Below are 23,439 nucleotides of genomic sequence, written 5' to 3' on the forward strand. Positions count from 1 at the left end.
GTATAGTGGTGTGTATTATTCTTCAAAATTCTATTAAAAATTAAGAAAAAGGAGAGAAAATAAATAATATATTTGCATATTTATTAGACAATTTCAATCCTATCTGTACCTGATTTAAATCCACTTCTTTGCCCATGGTAAATATAGTCATGCACCACTATGATGTTACAGTGGCTACAGTGTCACCAGGTAATAAAAATTTTTCAGCTCCATTGTAATCTTACAGGACCACCAAAATATATGTGGTCTGTTGTTGACTGAAATGGCACATGCAGCATATTACTATATTTTCAGAATTTTATATGACACATTTATAAAAGATCCTCTAAGTTTTAAAGTGGCTTAAGCAGCTGTACATACATCTAAAAGAAGTGCACACTCTTCGGGTCAATGTGTTAACAATATTACTCCTTTATATTACTTACAAATTATATCAATATATTAAAAGGTGAAGGGATAAAAAAGGGTGAAGGGATAAAAAAAGGTGAAGGGATAAGTCACAGAATAAAATATTAAGAAATTACACTTTAAAATAACTCAGAACCACAATGAAAAAACTCAAAACCAGTTGAAGATTAAGTATTATTCAATACATCTGTTAAAACTGCAAAGATTTCAGGTACTCAATTCTTTCCCTCATTTTATAAAATTCAGTCACATAATTAACTGGGAAGTGACTGCTTCCATAGACATCATCATGCATTAGTGTAAAGTAACATGTTACAAATGTAAGAACTACTGATTTTAGAAATTTTATGTGCAAATTACATCTAATTCCAAGGGCTCACCAAAAGTACCTAAAGCACCCTTGCAATGGCCACCTTCATCTAAGGAAGGGATGGAGGAAAAACTAGAAGCTAAAATTTGTGTTGAGACAATCTTAGATAAGGCCCCAGGGAAAGCCTTTTCAAAAGAGGATCTAATGGTTCTTCTAATCAGCACTGCCTTAGCACTCATGCTGGGTGTGGTAGCCTCATTCACTCTGATAATTTTGACTGGGCAGTGGTCAAAGAATAGAACTGACACCACTAAATCAGGAGTCCTAATCTAGGTGCTTTTGTCAATTATTTCTGCTCTTCTCTTCAAATGAAAAGTAATGGGGGGAGATGTTATATGGAGTCCTCCTACAGTTTGTTTTTAATCTATACCATATATTTTTATAAATTAATGATGATTTTAATAAAGGTCTAAATGAGTTAGCAGAAAAGAAAATTGAAATTTTGGCACATATTCTAAGTACTGATTGGACATCTCCCTAAAGATCTACCTTGCCAAATCTTATTATACAAAAATGCTTTCTGAAAACTCCCAGCATTGCCAGTGTCAAAGTAGACAATCTCTAAAACAGAAATGTTTTATTTTACTAACTAGAAGCAAAACAAAAATCAGGCTGACTGTACTTCAGCAGGTTTTCCAGTGAAAGGTCACTTCTGGAACCCTCTTCTCTCCAGATAGGACCTCATGTACTTGTAATAGCAAATAATGCAATTTTGCCTTACACAGTTATTTCAAAGTCCCAACTAATAGTTTAGAACAATTCTGCTCTACTGAAGTGGATGGAACTGTTCTGAATAAGGGGAAGGAAAGAGAACTAAGATTCAGAGAGTCCCCTATTTTGGCCACAGGTTAGGTAATATATATCTATATACTTATACCTAGATATCTACATATTCCTATTTAATCATCACAACAACTCTGTGAAGTGGACACTATTATCATATTTGTTTTAGAGGTGAGGAAAGACTCAGGGGGGCTAAGTCAGTTGCTTAAGGTCAAATACCTATCAAAAAGTGAAGTGCTGAAATCTAGATCCAACTACAATACCCAAGAACTTTCCCTGATCATCATGACATCTCCAAAATGAACTTTAATTAACCTGACACATTAAGTTTCTATTTGGTAAATTTAGCTTGACTAACTGTAAATAAGAGAAAAATAAACATAACACCACTTAATCTGAGGTAATCAGTCGGTGTGCAGAACTGGTGTGCAAGTTACCTCAATAACATTACATAGTTACGTTCTTTAGTTGTTTGTAGTATACAGCTGAGTGAATAATTCTGCATTATTTCACTAGTACTTATACTTTATCTTCAGTCAAACTAATTTTCTTTGGAGAAAAATATTATTCCAAGTGTTTTTTAAATGGCATGGGAAGATGCTCATAATTCCATGCTGACAAAAAGCCAGCTAGGCAGGACTGAAACTGTGAATGAAATGTATGGAAGTCCTTATTTTCTCATTCTTTAAACTTTCCAAAAGGCATGAATTACTTTTTATAATTAGTCATGCTATAAAGTTTTAAAAAATGCATAGGCAGTATGTCCCATTTATACATTAAAAACATATGTAGTGTTCTTGCCCGGCTGGTTTGGCTCAGTGGCTGAGCATCGACCTAGGACACAGGAGATTGAGGTTTGATTCCTGGTCTAGGCACATGCCCAGGTTGTGGGCTCCATCCAAAGTACAGCGTGTGCAGGAGGCAGCCGATCAATGACTCTCTCATCATTAATGTTTCTCTCTCTCTTTCCCTCCCTCCCTCTCTCTGAAATTAATAAAAACATATTTTAAAAAAACATAGGTACTATTCTTAATAAAACTGCACCTTGATACATTCTACTAAAGATATCTGCAGCATTTGAGAGTATTGCTCATGAGATCATGAAACAACAGTAAATAGGTCAAAATGAAGAATTACCATTGATGGCAAATGAAACCATCAAGAAAACGAACACAACCTACTGAACGGGAGAAGATATTTTCAAATGATGTATCTGATAAGGGGTTAATATCCAAAATATATTAGGAACTCATCCAACTTAACACCAAAAAAAAAAAAAAAAAGAAAAAGAAAAAGAAAACGAAAAATCCAAAAAATGAGCAGAAGACCTCTACAGATTTCTCTAAAGAGGACATACAGATTAGTGAGGATGTGGAGAAAAGGGAACCCTTGTGCACTGTTGCTGGGAATGCAGACTGGTGCAGCCACTGTCGAAAACAGTATGAAGGGTCCTCAAAAAATTAAAAATAGAGCTGCCATACAGCCCAGCAATACCACTTCTGGGTACTTATCTGAAAACAACACTAACAACAACAAAAAAAAAACACTAATTCAAAATGATATATGCAACCCTATGTTCACTGCAGCAATATTTACAATAGCTAAGATATGAAAGCAATCTAGGTGCCCATTGATAGATAAAAGGATAAATATGTGCTATACATACATACACAATGGAATATTGCTCAGTCATTAAAAAGAATGATACCTTGCTATTTGTGACAGAATGTATGAACCCAGAGGGTATTATGCTAAGTGAAATAAGTTAGAGAAAGACAAATACTGCATGATTTCACTTATATGCGGAATCTAAAGAAAACAAAACATATACAGACCCATAGACACAGAGAACAAGCTAATGGTTGCCAAATGGGAGGGAGGATGGGGGCAAATGGGTAGAAAAGAAAAAGAATTACCACTGATGTTGCAGAATGCCCCGGAGACATTTGGAGTAACTTATAGCTTTCAAACTTATTAAAGTAACCTATATTCAGATTTTTAACTCTGAGATAATTAAGAATGTTATCATTTTATAGGCCCATTAGAGGGATCAAATATCAATCTATTTCAAATTATAAACCCCCAAAAATAATCACTTTTTGTTAATCCTCACCCAATGACTTTTTTTCCATTGCTTTTCAGAGAGAGTGGAAGGGGGGAGGGGGAAAGGGGGGCAGGGAGAGGAAGAGGGAGGCAGGAAGAGAGGCAGGGAGGGAGAGAAACATGGATGTGAGAGAGGCACACTGATTGGTTGCCTCCTGCACGAGCTCTGACCAAGGCCAGGGACTGAGCCTACAACCGAGGACTCAAACCTGGGACCAGAATTGACCCTGGGACCCTTCAGTCCATTGGCTGACGCTAACCACTGGGGAAAACCAGCTAGGGCAAATGTCATTCATTTCCAAAAAAAATTAATTTTAATATATGTAAAATATACTGTGAAAAGGCTGTGTAAAATTTATCTTTCTTGGCACTAGTAGGTTTGAACTAACAAAGTAGTATCATAGTTCAAAGATTACATTTCAATTAAATGAGTTAAAATGAAATTCTATTGGTGTAAATGATTTACTGAACTTTTGTTTTTGTAGTGTATGTCAACAGCAATTTCTGACTCACCTACTAAGTTCCTTGGAACTTGTATGACATCTTCAGCAAATTCAAGAAAGCTTCTAGCCTTTTTCACTGCATCCTGATCCTAATAAAAAGGGGGAAAAGATTTAAACCAAAAGATGAGCCATCTGAAAATAATGGCTTTTATTTTAGAAAAAACTATTTAGTCAAATATTTACCTCTCCATAAATATGAAATGTGCAGGTATCTTCATCTAGATCGATAGCAGTGACCCCAGGTACTTTTCTAGCTTGCTGAATATTAGCACCATGAGTACCAATAGCTAGGCCCATCAGATCTTCTCGTACGATAAATTGTTCATGAAATCTTGAGGCAAGCTGCCTTGAACTCTGAAGAGAAATGTATATCTGATTAATATGCTTTTCAACTATTGAGACAACTGTATTTGGGTCAATCATGTAAATTATCTTGACCCTGTATACCAGGGGCCTATAAAATAGTTTAAGTTGGAAATTAACAGGTTTTTTAAAATAACACCCAGCCACAGCGTAAGTTCTTTTTAGGTTACTGAAGGTCTATGCTATATGAGATATTTTTGTTAATAGGAAAGGGCTTGTTGACCATTTTCCAAGGTAACTTTTGAAAACCTATTTGCAAGGCTGTGTTAGTTAACCAATGACATCAACAATGTAGTGATTAAGAAGCAGATCAAATGTTCCCAAATAAATACCAGCTGACTGGGCCTGTCAGACTCAATGTTTTATAAATAAAAAAATAAAAATTAAACGCCATCTCCAAAGAAAATTGTATTAACTTCATTTTTATTAATGGATATTGGTTTATATATTCTGAAAACAGTGCCATTTATATAACATCACTAGATACTGTGGTCTAGACAGTCCTTTGATGAAGTGATGGATGACACTGAAATGACATTATTCCACCTCATCCCTCAACCTGGAGAAAGGGATTCATAATAACTGTTGGTATAATAATTAAATTGAATGATGACAAAATGTCAAAGATTTACAATTTATCTTATATATGTGCCTACAACCTAAAATGAATTCAGAGTCTGTAAGGCCTTGTGATCTGGATCCACAAGTATGATGAATTATTTCAAATATTCAGTGATGACTAAATTAAGTTAAAACGACACTCAAAAGTTGTAGATAAGTGCTCTCTTTAAATAGTATTATCACAATTTCATATTTAGTTCTAGCATGCCATTAATGAAACCCAAGCATATTAGTAGCTCATGTTGAAAAATGGAAATTTCTTATCTGAATATGTGTATCTCTTTAATATTAGTGAGGAAAGATAGGCATGTATACTAGTTTCTCGTTTTTCAACATACCTGATAATTTGAATAAATGAATATAACTATGGTAAACGATTTTAAAAGTATAATATTCTTTTCGTAGATTAGAGTAATATATCAAATATTCATAGGATTTCTCAAGAAATCATGTTTTTTTGAGTCCTGGTTCACTCACCTGGTTTAGTCTCTTCATTGATAATTCACTGATATATGGTAAGCCAAAGGTATATCAAACCATTTAAGAAACAGATGTTTAAGAAGAGGCATATGAATGTATTTCCATAATACAATGAAAAGGAGGATGTTCTAACCTGAAACTTTAAGAGAATCACTAAAGAAACCACAAACTTGTGAACACAGGGGTATCAAGAAAGAACCAGAGCAAAAACCAATTCAACAGACCCCCATGGCCATAAGGAAAACAAAGTAGCAAAAGGAGATACAGCAAAGGAAGATCAGCATGTCTTCTCTCCTACTAAGAGTTCAGCAAGAGCACATCAAGTTAGAAGGTGGCCAAGTTTCACAGCATTTTACAAGAATACAACTTTGACTACTTTCTTAAAATGCAGTTTGGAACTCCTTTGTTTCTTAGTTTCTATGGTAATGGATAAAAGCACCAGATAGTTATCAATGAAAATAAATGGTGATTGAAATTATTGGAGGATTAATAAAAGTAGATAAAATGCAACTTAAAAGACTAAATAGTAAGTTAGGGAAATAGCCTCTGGCAGGAATCTGAAGACAGGAGTTTTGAAGAACGACAACCAATTAGAATGAAGAATACCTACACCTCTTTAAACAGAGATAAACATACATAATGAAAGGAATATGATTAGGTATCTAAATACTCTCTACAATTGTAATGATAACATGTTATATGGAAGAAGCACTGCCTCATTTTATTGGCAGCTTTGATGAACTTCTAGTAAAAGCGAGTTCCAGAAGTTCCTTAATATATATAAATGCCACTTAATTCTAAAACCTCAGGCACAAAAACTTTAGTATGATTATGCTTTGTACAATTTAATTTTTTAAATATAGGATATAAGGAATTGATAAGAAACAATAATTAAGAACAATCTGTCCACATTCAAGTTTTGTATCCAATCATTTCTAGATAGCCTTACAAGCAGCACTTGGGAAAGCCACATACCTCTAGCTGCTTACTGGCTTCTTCATTTCTCAGTATCAGAGACAGCTTAGTGCGCAGACTCCGAAAGTGCATGTCAATCAGCATGTGTGCTCGCTTTGAGGTGACTTCATTGATAGACTAAAAGATATAAATTAACAACATTATTATCAAAGCAAATGCCCCAAATGATATACACCAAAATAAACAACTCAAAAACACTCACCAAAATGACAAGCTGATAATTTTCAGGATCGTAAGTTACAGAAAAGGCGCCAACTGCCTTTTTAAAGTCCTTATGTGCCGATTCTTTGGCACACCTAGAAATAAAATATCCATTGTGAAGTTAAGATGAATAATTACCAACTACTGGCATAAATATATGCAGAGTGATTTGCACTTAGAATTGTGGATTCATATTAAATTTGATTTATGCAAGATACATCCATTTAAAGGTTTAGTTCTTTGCTGTGCACCTCTGAAATACTCAGCTTAATCAAGCATTTGAGATTATAGAGAAAGGAAAAAAAGTTATGTTCTTAAGGGATTATGAATGGTCTTGGATTACCAGAGGTGACATATTTAGGGAAGCCATTTTTCCTCTGCAGGCTTCCTCATTTCAGTTACATATAAGAAAGTAATTTTCTTGAATTAACTGTTGAAAACTGTTGGAGAGAGCTACAGGGTACTCAACTTTGTATATGCCTATTCAATCTCTATAATCAAAGTGTAAGATTCCCATGTATTTTGAACTGCAAGTTAATGTTTATCTAAAGTACATGATCAAATCAAACTTACTATATCCCTTTGATGAAATCTTTAAAAAGAAATCTAACTAAAAAGTCTTTAAGCATTACTCCAGATAAAGATAAAGATGACCTACTGAAGCTTCATTAGCTAGCTCTATTTACATATTTATCTGAAAATATTAGCTAAAAGGGAAAAAGCCTAGGGTAATCTTCGTTGTTTAGAATTATGACAATCTGTATTAATCAGTCTCAAAACCTTAAAAGTCTGTGGACAAAGTTAATTTTAGAAAACAAAGAACATTAGCCAGGTATCTAGCCAAGTAAATTGAAACAAGTGCAATACTGGCTTAGTAATATAACTTGAAGAAGCTAAGTATGTTTTTTTCACTACTTTTTACAAAGCATTTTCACTGAATTTAAAAATTGATTTTTATTATTTTAAAATTTATATTCTTTTAAACTAATTGCATATCACCTGTAATTTCTCAACATTTCTTGCACATCAACTTACATTTGTCGTAAGTCTTCTGGCACATCCAGTTTGATTTTATGGAAAGTGTCTTTTGTGGCAGGTTTGTTGGGATTAACTGATCGTAGACGGTCAATTGTGACAATTTCATTGTAGGTAGCATCACATGCTGCATATTCTATCACGTAAAACTGAGAGAAATAAAATTTATTACTGGTCATAGTATCTAAAGTAAGAGCAATAAGCTATACCTATTCAGCAATTGTAAATTCTCTAGAGGGTAAAAAATCTGTATTGGATCAACTAACTGAAACACATGAAACATACTGAACATATAGAGAAAACATTTTCATAAAATGAACTCAAGTTATTTATTATTTTAAAATAAAAATCCAGACTGAAATGTAGTACCTGGGTTTAGAAAAGGGAAATAGTATAAGAAAAAATTTTAAATATGCATTTTCCTACCTCACCCTTTATCATCCTCACTTTAGCTAACCACCAACAGCAAGGCTCTTTTTCATTTGCTCTTGAATAAACCTACACAAAAATTACAACAGAATATTTCATGATTAGCATCATTCAGAAATTTATAGATTATCAGACATTGAGGAAAATTTCTTAAAATGACCCTAGGTCTTTTAAACCTATATGTTGCATCCTTAAACCAGATTGTACCCCTACAAGGAGACATAGATACATAACCAGGAACTGCCTGACTACCTGGGAGAGCCCTGTAAAAAGAGCTTTCCTATGTCTCTGTTCTAATTCAGTAATAATTAGTACTCTGAATATGAATGCTCAAGAAAAGCTGACTGTTCATAAACCTAGGAATACTTTCCTTGGGTACTTTGAAAGCTAAAAAAATGTATCTAAAATATATAAACTTTAATTAATCTCTCCCCACCTACTCCCCCTTTGTTTTATTCTAATAAGCAAATAACTGGAAGTCACTGATCCTGGCCTATGCCTGGCTGCATGATCACTAAATGTGTAATGCCGCTGACCACTCACAGCCCACTAAAATTTACACCACCCTGGCATTCATGTCTCCTAGGGACTAAATGAACAGGTCTTTGGTCACCCTCTGGTCTCCTGTCGCTTCTCCACTAAAATGGACAACTCCATGCTGGCAATCCTCTGGATACCACCTTCCTGCTCTCACACACGGTCAATCAGTTCTTCTAATCAATTTTTCTCATGAACACTTCAAAATTCACTTACGGTGTGCTGCACAGAACCTTTTGTGAAGACACTAACAAATCAAAGTTAATAGGAAAAGAGACAATACAGTATACATGGAGGGAGAAGCAGAAATACTCAGAAGCAGAAAGGAGGAGGAGGGAGGAAGAGGAGAGAACTGAGAGAGGTACACAGCATAAGGCCAACAAGCTACTCAAAGCTCCAATCAACTCTTGTCTTTCTTTTACAAATGAAATTAATAGTCATGCTATATAGTGACTAAATACAACTTAACTTAACCTACCTTTCACTCTAGCCTCCATGACTTCCCATTAACTCTACTCTAGCCAGAGAAATAACCTGGTAATTGTTATGTAAAACAAAGAGGTCGTCATGGCAACAGTGTCTCATTGGTCCCCACCCATCATGTGACTAAGTTGGGGGGGGATCCCCTCTACCCATCACTACTTAGCATTTCTGATACAGACAAGCCAAAAGACCTGGTATCTTACCTCCCTTTTATAACTTAAGTTAATGGTTATACAATACAGTGACTAAATACAACTTAATTTAACCTACCTTTTCCTCTTGCCACCATCAATCCCTTTCAACTCTGCTCTAGCCAGAGCAGTAACCTTGGTTACATATTATTGTTAGGCAATACAGAGAGGTCACCCTAGCAACAGTGTCTCATTGGTCACCACCTGCCATGCCACGGATTTGAAAAAGAAAAAAGTCCCCTTTATCCACCTAAACAGTATTATGAGCACACCTAATATACACAGACTAAAAGTCCTGATTTGTGTCTTCAGGAAGGTTGTCGTCTCCGAGGGAAAATGAACCGCTAAAGGTCCTCAAGTTTAAACAGTGTTTAGTTCCCTACTGGGGCCCCTCAGAAAACTAAGCCCAGTTCTTTACACTTAGTAGGTACTGAGTATATTTTTGGTAAATAAATATTTTATTCTATCTCTAATTTAAAATTGTAGAGAAAAGAACACAGACCTGAACATCCAGAGACCTTCTCTGAGCGCTCTCTAAAACAGCACTCCTACCCCTACATCACCTTCCACCCTCTGACTTGTTTTTCTTCCTAGGACTTACACCTGCCATGTTAGCAATCCTCACTAGAATGTGACCGCATCAAAGGCAGGGACTCTTTTGTTTCAATGCACCATCTGTACCTAACAAAAAAGTAAGAATTCAAAGACCTAGTACAGTTCACATTACCTGTACAAATGTCTACTTTGCTGCTTCCTTAATACACACATATTCATGAAGTTGCAACTACTAACAAGGCATTATGGAGAAAAAAGAAGCTTAAAATGGAGTGTGTGAAAGGGGAGGAAAGAGAGGATGCTACACAGACCAACCGTAACATAAACCAGACTCCAAGTACCTTAAGCCACTCCTGCCCCCCCAATTTTCAGTAACTAGAGAAAACACAAACATAATGTGCTACATCTCCACAGCACCTTTTGGTCAAAGACATCAATGGTGCATGAGCTGGTGGTTCACAGCATGCCTTGTGAAAAGCGGTTTTACACACACACACACATACACACACACACTAAAACTCATAGATGGTTTTTAAAATATATAGCAGGAGGATTTACCACTACTTAAAGAAATTCTAGGATGATGCCCTATGATAAAGTTATAATTTTTTTCCTTTGTAAAACTAATTTTCCTCATCCAAAGATTCAGAGATTGAGGGAAGCAAGAAACGAGTACTAGTGGGCAAAGGAAATCAGAGGTGACTTTCAAAGATGTGCCCAGACTGCTACTTGGGCAGCCACATTTAAGCATCATGCATTATTTCAAACCATTATTAAGATAGCTCAGTCAAAAGCAAATGTCCATCACAGCTAAAATTCTGAAGGTAGTTTAAACAGTGTTAAAGACAAGGGGTACAAAAAGCACAGGGAATTTAAATGCCCCCACTCCTTTAGTGCTTAATAACTTGATGATATGGGAAACTCACCTCAACTTCATCACTTTCATTAATATCTTTATTATAACCTACAGGTGGCGGGAATCTCACATCATGGAATGGAATCTGCCTCTCTGGCTGCCAGCTGCAAGTAAGCAAACACACAATTATTTAACAAGGTTCTTGGTTTGACAGAAACAATGACCACAATGCCATCAACTTTGGTTAAGTGTGACCCTCTGTTTTTCTAATTTAAAGAAACAAATGCTTTAAAACTGTCAGTGTTTTGCTAAGTGGAGCATAAGGGCAATATAGAGACATTTCAACAAAGTCTGCATGCAGCACAGCAGCCTTGTAGTTCTATTTGGAATGTTTCTTTAAACACAACAGATCAACATTATAATTTCCCAAATGAGTCTTTTTTTCATTAATTCCAACCTCTAAGAATTCTAAAACTAAGGCCATAACAGCAATTTCCATTGATGCTTAAATTAAATATGTTAGTATCAGTAAGTGTTAGTAATACCATCACTATACTTCTACTTGCAAAGGAATTTTAACCACATTCCAATTACCACAGAAACTGGTACTAAATGCCATCTAATTCCCAAGCAAAATAGGGCAGTCAGCACATTAGCAATTCAGAACTCACTTTTCCCCATTTAAATTTTAGAGCCCACGAGGTGGTCAATTCTTGCCATGGATAGCTGGCTGCTGATCAGTATGACGTACCAGCATGCACTGGCCTGGTGGGTCTCCTAAACCACAGAAACCCAATGGAGACAGCCTATAGGAGTTCGGTAAGTTGCCTATGTTTTTTAATTTAAAGTGATATGGAACAATTTTGAAAAAAACCAAATTATTCTTTTATATCCACAATGATATACAATACTAAAAGAAAAACTTTTAAAAAACACTGGAGGCCATAACAGAGCGATCATTTTGATTTTCTTACTAAAGAGCTTTCTTAGTAAAATCCTATTGATAAAAGTACCCAAAAAATTATTTTAAAGAACTATTATATAAGACAGGAGGGTAGGTAATTAAGTCAAAATTTGTGGAAATCTGATTAGAGCCTATATCAGACTGAACCCTTTCTCTGATATTATTCAAACTTGAAAACTATAAAACAAACAAAAATTGTTTTTACTTCAGAAAAGCCTTTTTAAACTTACGGGAAAGCAGTGATTTTTAACATGTTACAAATTCACTGCTAACATAATTTTGTTTCCAAATAAGGAAAAATTGTTTTAAGTGTATAAAAATTCAAATTCTTCAGTCAAAATATGTGAAATAAGGAAGGTAATAAAAAGCATGTAAAATAATTTAGTACTACAGTAATAGGAGGTTATGATTTAAAGAAAGGGTATAGTCTGAAGTTCTATAAAATATTAGGGTGGTTTTTCTAACAGAAAAACAAAAAGGAAATAAAGAAGGGACCTATCAAATCCTGGCACGGTACACGAGAGAAGTAGTAGGTCCAAAGATATAATAATTTTAAGTTTATAGTAGAAATCTGATTGAAAACAAAAGAGAACTGATCTGATAAATCAGTGTGTAAACTAGATACATTCTTAAATGCAGAGAAAATGACTGCTTAATACTCTAGATTAAGGACTACAGGAGAAACTAAGAGTGGCAAATAAAGATAACTCTCCTTTTATGGGAAACGGTGTTTACCTAGTGATGGGAGCAAGCGGTAAAGAGTATAATTACAAGAAAAAATTACTCTCCAAGTTATCAAAGATCCCTCCATTAGAGGTGTGATGCTGTTGTCTAGTTTATAACCATGGATACTAGAAACAGCAAAGAGACAGATTCTAGAACTTTTGGCTCTATGTATTAGAGAAAGGTATTCTATCATGCAAACTATAATCTGGACTGAAATTATTAGTCTAGAGCTAAGAATAGGGTTCAATACACTAAAATCATTTTATCTCTGTCCCCCTAAATGTGTTTTAGGCATCAGAGAATACTACTTTTTTCTGCTGGTAGCAATAATCTATGAGCAATCTAATTACAATATATCTGGGTCAGATACTATATTTTAACAGATTTATTGAGATATAGAATTCACATATCATATCCACTTAATGTAATGGTTTTAAGTATATTCACTTATATTTACAATCATTACCAGTCAATTTGAGAACATTTTCATCACCTCAAAAAGAAATCCTATACTCTTTAGCTGTGGCTCCCTATCACCCCCAGTCCTAAGCAACCACTAATCTATTTCTTCTCTCTATAAATCTGTAATTTGATTTTGATATACTATTAACTCTCTTGGTATATAAAAGCCAAAATGTTATCTTTGTTGACAATTCTTCAGAGTTCAATAAAATCCTTAGATAATGACCATATCTACACTGTAGCTAAGGAGTTTACTCGTACTTTAGAATCTTGAATGGCTCCTCTGAAAATAGCCTTTATTAGCAATAAAAAAATTTAGTAAACATAGATACAGACAACAGACTGACAGTTGTCAGATGCAACTGGATTGGGGGACTGGGTGAAAAGGGTGAAGGAATTAAACAATATAAATTGGTAGTTACAGAATAGTCACAGAGATGTGGATTGCAGCATAGGGAATATAGTCAATAGTGTCATGATGACTATGTGTGGGGCCAGGTGGGTGCTTGGGGAACCAGGGGTACCACTCTGTAAAGTACATGATTTTTCTGGCTACTTTGCTGTACATCTGAAACTGATACAGAATAATACTGAATGTAAACTGTAATTGAAAACAAATTTTAATCAAGAGACTGGTCTCCCCCAATAAAATGTTAACATCTACATTATTGACGCTTTCATATACCTAATGTTCCTAGGCCTATAAGCATGTTTATACTTATAAGTATGTTTATACATCTAGCACAAGAAAGCATAAAAGATCAGTTGCTGCTATTATTGATTATAAATATATGAAACAGATAAAAAATAAGTTAAAGGGTAAACATTAGTTCCAATAAAATATACCAGAAAACTAAAACCCCTGATTTTAGATTTAACGTTACAAAACTCACATCAATTTTACCAATACCTGTGAATCCATTTTCATTTTTTAACAATTATAAATATTCCTATCCAAACTCTCAGTTACTAATACAGAAGGATGTGGCTTCTTTCTTCACATTCAAGGAAACTGAGATGTAAGGATCAAGATTATACAAAAGGGATCTCTGAGGTCATTAGCAGGAACAGTTTTTCCATTGGCTTAATATTGAATTTTTCAGGAACTTACTGGTCAGTAACACAAAGATCCATTCCTGAAAAACACTCAAACTAGACTTGAATTTTTTAAATGAGTAAAAGGAATAATTAGCATAAAATATTAAAGAACCTGAACACTTGATATACATCAAGTGTCTTGATGTATATCAAGACACTTACTTGTTTTCAAATGCAACTGTTATTGAATCTTCATGAACATCCTTTACAAATGCCTGTAAAAACAAAGAGTTAAATTAACTTCTAAACTTGAAGATGATTTGCTTTTAGTTAAATTTCACAGTTACCAAACACTTTACGTTTAAGAATAAAATGGAGGTTCAAATGAAAGTTTGTCATTTTGTGAGGATAACTCATTCATGAATCACATCTGTATACAGCCATCTACTATGTGCTAGGCCCTAGGAATACTGATTAGTTAAAACAAAACATGAAAAGACTGTTCCAGAGTTGAGCATCTAATAGGAGAGGTAGTGAGTGCTAAGCTGGAGGTATACTTCAGGCTACAATTATTGGAAACTATAAAACTTGTTCCAGAGCCGTATGCCAGCCAGTATAGATCTGTTGTAACCTATTTTTTTCTCCTTAATAAAATTTTAGTATATGCTAGTAAATGACTAAATGTAACCTCAAATATATGTATACACAAGTACACTGAATTTTTTTAAAGAATATGCTGCTAATACCACTAAAAAGTCCAATTACCAGAGTTTAATTAAATTCTCAATCTCACAGGCGCTTGGAGAAAAAAATAGTAATAAAGTACAGAGGTTTAAATCTTTAAAATCTTATGACATAATTGCTAGCAATCTGCAGAAAGACATAACAAAAGTAACAGCTAATTACAGGGAATTCGTTAACCAGCATGCTGTCCGTAATTCTATAAAATGACATAACAAAAGTAATAGCTAACCAATTATTAAGAATTTGTTAATCAGCATGCTGTCCATAATTCTGTAGAATTAAGTTTTTAACAGGTGTGGGAAGTTCCGTTTTTGTTTTGACAATTAAAGGAGTAGGACAAAGCATAAGGAGACCTAAGGAGCTTTATATCTTAATTCATTTTATAGTGGCTTGAGAGATTTAAGCTTCTTACTCAAATTTGTTCTGTACATTTCTCTTTTTCCGTGGTTTCTCCCTACCTGCAATGATTATAGCCAAATTCCTCTGGCTATAAAAGGCCCTTCATGACCTGGCTCATCTCTCCAAGCTTCATCTTTCACATCCTTGGAAGTTGTGACCCAGCAGTGCTAAACTACTTGGGCCTCTCTTTGTAAATGCTGTTCCTTCTTGCCAACTGTCCTTCCCTTCTTTTAACCTAGCTATCTCTTATTGGTCTTTTAGGTTTCAGTTCAGATCTCACCTACTAAGAGAAAACCCTGAAGACTAGGTTAAATTCTGTCCTCTGCATTCTTATAGCATCCTGTGCTTATCCCTAGTATAAACTCATCCCATTTTATTGCTATTACCCATTTTCCTACTAACAGCAAACTTCCTGGAGGAGAGGTAGCAGGTCTTATTTACTGTTTGACTTCAGTGTCTACTAAAAACTGAATGGTTATTAAGTGGGTCATTGCCTAAGGGGTTCCTATGCTAGTCTTGGAGGAAAGGTATGTGTATTAGAGGGAAGGTGTATAGATGTATGGATCAGGGAAGATACAAGAAGGTGAGGTTCCTATTGAACTTTAAAGGAAGAGTTAGCTCAACAAAAGGGAGTAGAGGTTAGGAAGACAACCTAGACCTAAGGGGTAGCAGGAACAAAGATTTAGAATTGGAGAAAAGGGTGTGGTAGAAATAAATCTTTTGTGGGGAAAAAAAGCCAAGGGGATTCAATGGGAAAAATAATACTGTTTTCAATAAGTTACTGGACAATAGGATATCCACATGCAAAAGAATAAACTTTGACGCTCACCTCATAACATATACAGAAATGAACTAAAAAAATGAATCAGAGACCTAAATGTAAGAGCTAGAACTATGAACTAGCTAGAACTCTTAAAGAAAACCCTGGTGATTTTGGATACTGGGAAGATAACTAGTTTGGATTAAGACCATTCTTTAACGTCTTTATCCTCACTAACTGGCACGATATCTGGTATATAATAGGAGTCCAATAAATGTGTTAAACAAATGATTCAATGCAAATGTCTTGGTAAATAAGTATGTCTTCAAAGGCGCAAAGTTAAAGAATTTTTAAAAAACTGAAACTAACCCAAATACAAAATTAAAACATTTAAGTCAAGTACTAATTAGCTGCTCCTAACAAAAGCAATGGCAGCCTGGCTGGGCATGGCTCAGCGGTTGAGCATCGACCTAGGATCCAGATCTTGGTTCGATTCTCAGTCAGGGCACATGCCCGGGTTGCAGGCTCAATTTCCAGTTGGGGGCGTGCAGGAGGCAGCCGACCAATGACTCTCTCATCAATGATGTTTCTGTCTCTCTCTCTCCCTCTCCTTTCCTCTCTATGAAATCAATAAAGATATATTAAAAAAAAAACAACAACAAAAAAAAAAACAAACAATGGTAGGTGAGGCAACGCCCTGGAAAACATTTATATTGAAGATACATAAACAGAGACACCAAACTTTTGCAATTATGTTTTAAAAATAAAAGTAAAGCTATGCTAAATGAAGTTTCCTTATAAGACAAAGGTGGACTAAAATGGAATCTAGATGTTCTGCAATACCCAACATGGCTAAATTATTATTTCTAAGTTAAACATGTGTATATATCTTTATAGTTGCTGGTTTGGGGGAGTATCCACATTTTCTTCCTATTATTTTGATCTGGCTTATATTTACTCAGCTACATTTAAATCATAAGCAATTTCTACAGCATATTTTTGAGAACTCTAGTTTAATACTGATCATGATGTTTCAGAATATATTAGATTTTATAAGGGTACATGCCCCCAGTGCTCAAAGGGGTTGTTTTCCCAGTATTACTTCAGGAGCAGAAAGGCTTGATTTTGAGTTAAAACTGTAGGAATTAGTCACTCTTACTTTTACAAAGTCAGTCCCCAAAATTATGGAGAATGGGGAGAACAGACTTCTCCCACACACATTTCTCTCTTCACATGAAGTTAATACCAAATTAACACTCTACTTTTGGGGGGTGGGATTAGATTAGGGACTAAAATAAACACTCTTATTAGAAGGTGATCTCTTATTTACCAAGAAGGCCATTGCTTCTGTCTTCATCATTGTCAAAAGTTTTATGTTTGCATGTCTTGGCAGTACAGTTGACACTTGAACAACATGGGTTTGAATGGCATAGGTCTACTTACAGTGATTTTTTTCTTCAATAAATACCTGTATGTTTTCGATCCACACTTGACAGACTGCAGATGTAGAGGACTGACTACACATTCATCTAAACAATTTTATATAGTGGACTTGAGCATCCAAGGATTTGGGTATTCGAGGGGAATTCTGGAACCAATCTCCCACGAATACTAAGGGAAAACTAAGTTTTGGGGGAGTTCAAATGCATGGGGGTTTGCTCCTTAACCCCAGGGTTGTTCAAAAGTCAACTGTAATTAATATCAATTCCTTACAGTATATTAGATGCTGAAAATGTTAAGTCCTTTAGTTAGCTAAGAGAACCCTGTTACAGCTGGGTGAAGAACTGTTGTCATTAAATCAGGTGTCTTTCCAATACTATTGCTGCTATGTAAAACTGTGCTGTCCATCATAAAAGCCACTGGTCATATGTGACTTTTTTATATTTAAATTAATTACAATGAAATAAAATTAAAAATCAGTCTCCCACTCATACTTGCCATATTTAAATTGCTCAATAGCCACACATGGCTTAGTGCTTACTGTAGTGGACAACGCAAGTAGAAACCATTTCCATCATCACATGAAGTTCCAATGGACGACACTGACTTAAAACATTTACAAATGTTGGGGATTGTTTTCCAAACCACCTTGAAGCACTCTGAAAATCACTTACTGCACTGCTATATTTTTTTCTATTTGCCAAAAACATATTGCACAGTTTAATCACACTCATTCACCACATTTGTCTATTTCCTAAATGAAACATTCTCTAAAGGGAGGAAAATCTGCAACTGGTGACTATTTAAAACAAAAGCTTTCAAAGGCAGGGAGTGTACTCTAACTTTTGAATAGTTCAGTTCTTATGTGCTCTAGAAATAACAAAAGCCAATTTCATAGCAAGGTCAAAGATTTCTAACTTTACTTAAAGGCATTCATACAAAGAATTACAGTGTAATATTTCAAGTTGCAAGAGTTAATGAAAAGGAAGCTGATACATCAATTGAACATTTTACGACATTTCAAGACATCTTTGTATCAACAGTAAAAAATGGCAACATAACCTTGCAACTGTACTTATAGAATGCTAAAGCCATGTTACAGTAGTAAATGCAATCAAAGAATACAATGAAGTAAAAAATGGGCAGGAAATAAAATTCAATTAATTTCTTCAAGCTAAATTTCATCATTTCAGGAAGTCAGACTACCTGATCTCAAATCCCAGATCTGACTCTTACTAGCTCTGACACATACTAGTAACTCACTTACCTAATCTGTCTGTACATCTACATCCTCATCTATAAAATGGGAATAAAGACAGTACCTCAGGATTGTGGGAGAGGATTAAATAAATTAACAGAGAGAAAGCACCTAGAACAGTGCCTGGCACCTAGAAAGGTCAGCATCTGTTGACAGCTATCATAATCGCGATAGCAATCATCTCAGGAAGTACATTTCCACAGTGGACAGGAATCAGAAATCCAATTATTACATCACTGAATTTTGTATTTAATTCATTATTTGGAGGTTTTCAGAATGTCTGAGTATGAAGCTGGAAAACACAGTTTAACGGGGGAAAACAATGCTTCCACAAAGATACTGCACACTAAAAAGGTTATTTAGACTCTGGGAAGAAAAAAAAGTGGTTGAATTGAATAATTCATTTCCTCAAAGTACAGAATATCACCTGTATGCAAAGTTAAGTCTAGAGAGTTCAGAGGAAACATGAACAGTGCCTTATGCAAGTTTAGTAAAACAGTGATTTCTAGCAGGCTATGTAAGTGATACGACATGTTGGACCACTTATGTCTTCATTAAAAAAATTTCCTCCATTGTAGATTTTGTCATATTTAGCTGCTAACTCCATATTACTATTTACCAAATTAAAGTCTATCCTCAGATACAAAACTTAAAAACATAAAATATATTAAAACATAATCTAACAATAAGAATGCAGTTTATTATATTTACACCATATTACATATCAGTCAATATATAGGGTATCCCAAAAAATGTATACACATGTTAACAGCTGATAGCTCAATTTTGAGAATAAAATGTATTTTAATAAACACTACCTTTATAATTACTCAATGTGTATACATTTTTGGGGATACCCTGTATTTTCAGAAAATGAAAAGGTGTTGTACGTTATGTTTCCAACATATGACTTATCCATCTTTAATCACTTCCATACTAGTATACAAAACCTAGATATCTTGGGGTATATTAGTACATTCATATTGGAATGACATACATTCCACATCCAAAATGGGAGTTAATTCATTATCATTCTCAATATATAATTCAGTAAAAAAAAAACCACCCCAAACAGCAACAAAACCCCCACTACACTATTTTAGGCAGATACCCCTAGAATAAAGTCTGTATTTCAACATTATTAGTTTAAAAACTGCTTTGTAAAGATTTTTATGAGGTATAAAGCAAGTGTCTTCATGTCTCAGATAACGTAAGGCTCTATAAGTTGTACATGTGACTAACATTTTCTAAGTAAAACAAACAAACAAAAATACCTAAGCATAATAGTAGTGGCTTTACAATTAACAAATCTAACTTTCAAGTTTTTAAGAATAAACACCAGAGAGAAAAAAGTGAGCTGTTACAATCTTAGGGTTTAGGTTTCATGGGTCTGTTAATTCTGCATCCTGAGCATGAGTTACTTTTTTTTTAAAAGAATTCAACTGTTCCCATGATATACCCAGTTTGTATTGCAAGGCTGTATCATGTGCTCAGAGGATGAAGAATTGTCCCTTGCAATAAGGTGGTTTTGTTAGGCAAATCAAAGTCTGAGTTCAATTATACTGAAGTCCTTTGAGTTGTGTTGTTTTTAAAGGCTTTTCTATCAATTTGATGAACCAGGTTCCTTTTTTCATAAATGTAACATTTCTCCGCAACAGTTCATTTTTTATTGGGAACATCTTTTCTGCCAATCCCACTGGACAAGCAACTTAGTTTACTTTTGCTTTACTTGTATAACTCACTGCAATGAATCCTATAAAAGTTTAAATGTTTTTCATTATAGAAAGTACTTTTCCACCAATACAGATCATTTGAGGTTTTCTTTAAAATAAACCTAATTAAATAAATATAACAGCAATTTCTTTACACACATTTGTTCAAATTTCCCATTTCCCCTCAAGAAACTACAGGACAACCCATTCTTTTTTTTCACCTTCAAATTAAGCAACTTTGTGGTTTTTTTTAAGTAAAATAAAAAGTAGGGGACTGATAGCAAAGATAAAGGGCATTTCTTATATTCCAATCAGTCTGCAAGCAAAATTATGGGAACAAATCATAGGTTGCTGGAAGATGACGATAAATCCTTCAAGACCAGGATGCACTACTTGCCCTCTATAATAAGAAAATAAGCAAACTCTGCTAAAAGAAAATAAGAGTAGCACCAATCTAAGGTAATATCACAGATTAGAATACTGTTCGACCATTAGTCCTTGCTTATATTTATTTAATACTTAGCACCACAAATGGAATAAGCAAAACTGCCAATCCTGGAACCAGAACAAGTTTACAGAAACTAGCAGAAATTATAGATCACTGAAATAAATGCAATAAAAAATTTGACTGCAGTCAACAGAAACAATTTTATATTGGTGAGGCTAGGAACATAAATGTTGGGTTATTGCTCCTTTTACAACAAAATGTTTTATTTTTTTGCTAAAAGCATGGAATAATTTACATACTTTACTCACTTATGAAATATTCTGATCTCCAAATATCTCCATAAAATTGGTAAACATATATATAATTGAGTCAATTGTTTATTTTCCTTCAGTCAACCAAATCTCATTTGAAACATTTAAGTTGTTGTACAATAAATTTAAGAATCTTGTTGGACAATGGTAACAGCTAACTTCCATGTTTCCTGTCATACACACCTTCTATAGCCAAAACTGTAGTAAGGTGAGATATTACCTGCAGAAGTTATAGAGGCACACTGAAGAGGAAACTAGAATTTACAGATTACAAGATCTAGAGTTAGTATGTACCAACAGATGCACTACTAACACGCCAAAATATTTTTAATTCTCCTTTTGAAAATGTAAAATATTAGTTGAAGTGGTATAGGTTAAAGAAGAAAAACACACAGTAAAACGATCAAGCCTATTTAAAACCTCAACAAACTGCACTGCAACACTGCACAATCAGAGCAGTTAAGTACAAAACAATTATTTTCACTCATTTAAAAAAATTCCCTAGTAATAACATTCAGTTAATTTCCTGAAGTTTCATGGCATATATTCAAGTCTTTGGAGAGCTAAAAAATTGTTTTTTAAGTAGTAGAAAGAGTTGCTAATGTTTTTAGATGCTTAAGTCTCTTTATTTCTGAATTTGCCCAAATTTATTACAAGGGAGGGGGGGCTGCGAATATTCAAGATTAGTAACTTGTTTAATGCATTACTCGGATATTTCAGTGTGTTCCTGAAAGTTTTGGATCTAAAAATCTCTTCTGAAACGTACAAAGAGAAGCCACTAAAAATCAGTTGCCATTGTGATTTGGTACTGACTACAGCTTCTTACTACTCTTTTCTTCACACCCCTTGCCCAGAACTGTGGAGCTCTCCGAAGTCCCAATGTTGGACCGGAAAAGAGAGGCGAAAGGAGATCTCCAACCCTCTTTGCAAGGCTGGAGGCAGCTCGATAGAAGCGCCCGCCGCTCTTCAGCAACTACCCTCACGTCAGGCCCGGATCCCACTGGAAAAAGATATTTAGTAAAAAAGAAATAAGCCGTGCAGTCACTTCCCGCAGATATCAGCCCTTCCCGCAGGGATCTCCTACCTGCCGCTGGCCCTCGCCCATTCCCAGCTTTCCCAGGCGGGGCTCGGTCCCCAAAAGGGCACTCTCTCCTCCTTGTTCGTTTCTCATTCTGGCAGGCGCCAGGGCCGCTAGCAGGAGAGGAAGCGGGGCTCCAGGGGCTTCCTACAGGCCCCAAGTCCGGTCCTTCCCTCCCAAACGACATCCCGCCTCCTGGCCCCCACGGCGCAGCGCTAGGGTAGAGGGCCCCAGGCCTGCCTCCCGCCGAGGCCGACAAGAAAAGGGAGGGAAAGAAGGTCGAAGATGGGGCCTGCCTTGGAGTCAAGTACCTTGTAGAAAGCGCCATTGGAGCCCCGCACTTCCACCACCAGCTCCTCCATCTTCTCGACGGCCCTGCTGGCACCGGGAGCCCGTCGCGGAGAGGTGGACTGCGGGCGCTCAAGGCCCAGCTGCTGCCGCCGCCGCGCTACCTCACGCCCCCCAGCAGAGGCGCCGCCGTCACCACCGCCGGCTCTCACCGTAGGCTCCCCGCCAGTCTAAGGCTGCCCCTCACCGGAAGTGAAACCGAAACGGAGCCGAACGCCTGACTGAGGCCAAACGCTCCGGCCGTTCCGCGTGTAAACAGTGAAACCATGTCACGTGACCGGCGCCGCCCCTCCCCCCAAGGGTTCGGCCCCCTCAGCCCCGCCCTCGGTCTCCGCGCGGGCCTTGGAGCGCGCGCATGCGCCCTACCAGAAACCTCCTGGGGCTCGGGGACCGGGCCCAACGCTAGGCGCGCGGGCTCGGGGTGCGCGAACTCTGAGGAACACCGGAAGGTGTAAAGGTCGGCGACAGGTCGTGAGGCTGACTGAGGTCAGGCGCTCGGCGTCCTCTGTCGACAGCTCCAGTGCCCATTCCTGTACAAGGGCAAACGGAGTCGTGGGAAAGGGCCTGCCCTCCCGATAAAGTGCGTTCACATACAGTGTCCTGGCTGGCTTGCTTTGGAGGTTTGTTTTATTTAAAGTGGGTCAGAGCCTGATTGAGGTGGAGTTGGAGTGGGGGTGGGCAAGAATAAAGGTGAAGAATTAGATTGAAGAAGACTTTGAACTAGGAACAGGGGCAACGACGGTGACCCAGGCTTGTGTCACCCTTATAGTAGGAAGGTGAGAGTAACGCCGCCCCCTCAGTAATATACTTTAGGCTGTCCTTTGGATACATCCTGTATCTCCTGAGGTGCAATGGATT

At 36.1% G+C, this 23,439-nt stretch overlaps 1 protein-coding gene across 18 annotated transcripts in view; it reads right to left on the reverse strand.

Moving 5' to 3' along the window:
• Positions 1–22,911, reverse strand: part of FMR1 (fragile X messenger ribonucleoprotein 1) — a 37,026-nt gene extending 14,115 nt beyond the window's left edge. For 17 of the 18 annotated variants that reach the window (XM_081126562.1, XM_081126561.1, XM_081126573.1 and 14 more), the window contains exons 1-9: positions 22,545–22,878; positions 14,306–14,358; positions 10,964–11,057; positions 8,269–8,340; positions 7,843–7,991; positions 6,809–6,902; positions 6,607–6,723; positions 4,351–4,521; positions 4,178–4,256 (exon numbers count right to left, since the gene is read on the reverse strand). In XM_081126562.1, the coding sequence (XP_080982688.1) occupies positions 4,178–4,256; positions 4,351–4,521; positions 6,607–6,723; positions 6,809–6,902; positions 7,843–7,991; positions 8,269–8,340; positions 10,964–11,057; positions 14,306–14,358; positions 22,545–22,595 (880 nt within the window). In that variant the 5' untranslated portion in view covers positions 22,596–22,878. Of the gene's footprint in view, positions 1–4,177; positions 4,257–4,350; positions 4,522–6,606; positions 6,724–6,808; positions 6,903–7,842; positions 7,992–8,268; positions 8,341–10,963; positions 11,058–14,305; positions 14,359–22,544 lie in introns of all 18 variants that reach the window. The other variant, XM_081126558.1, reaches the window with a different exon arrangement.
• Between the last annotated feature and the right edge of the window lie 528 nt (positions 22,912–23,439).

Source organism: Miniopterus schreibersii (assembly GCF_964146895.1).
Source record: "Miniopterus schreibersii genome assembly, chromosome: X".
Classification (NCBI taxonomy): Eukaryota; Metazoa; Chordata; class Mammalia; order Chiroptera; family Miniopteridae; genus Miniopterus; species Miniopterus schreibersii.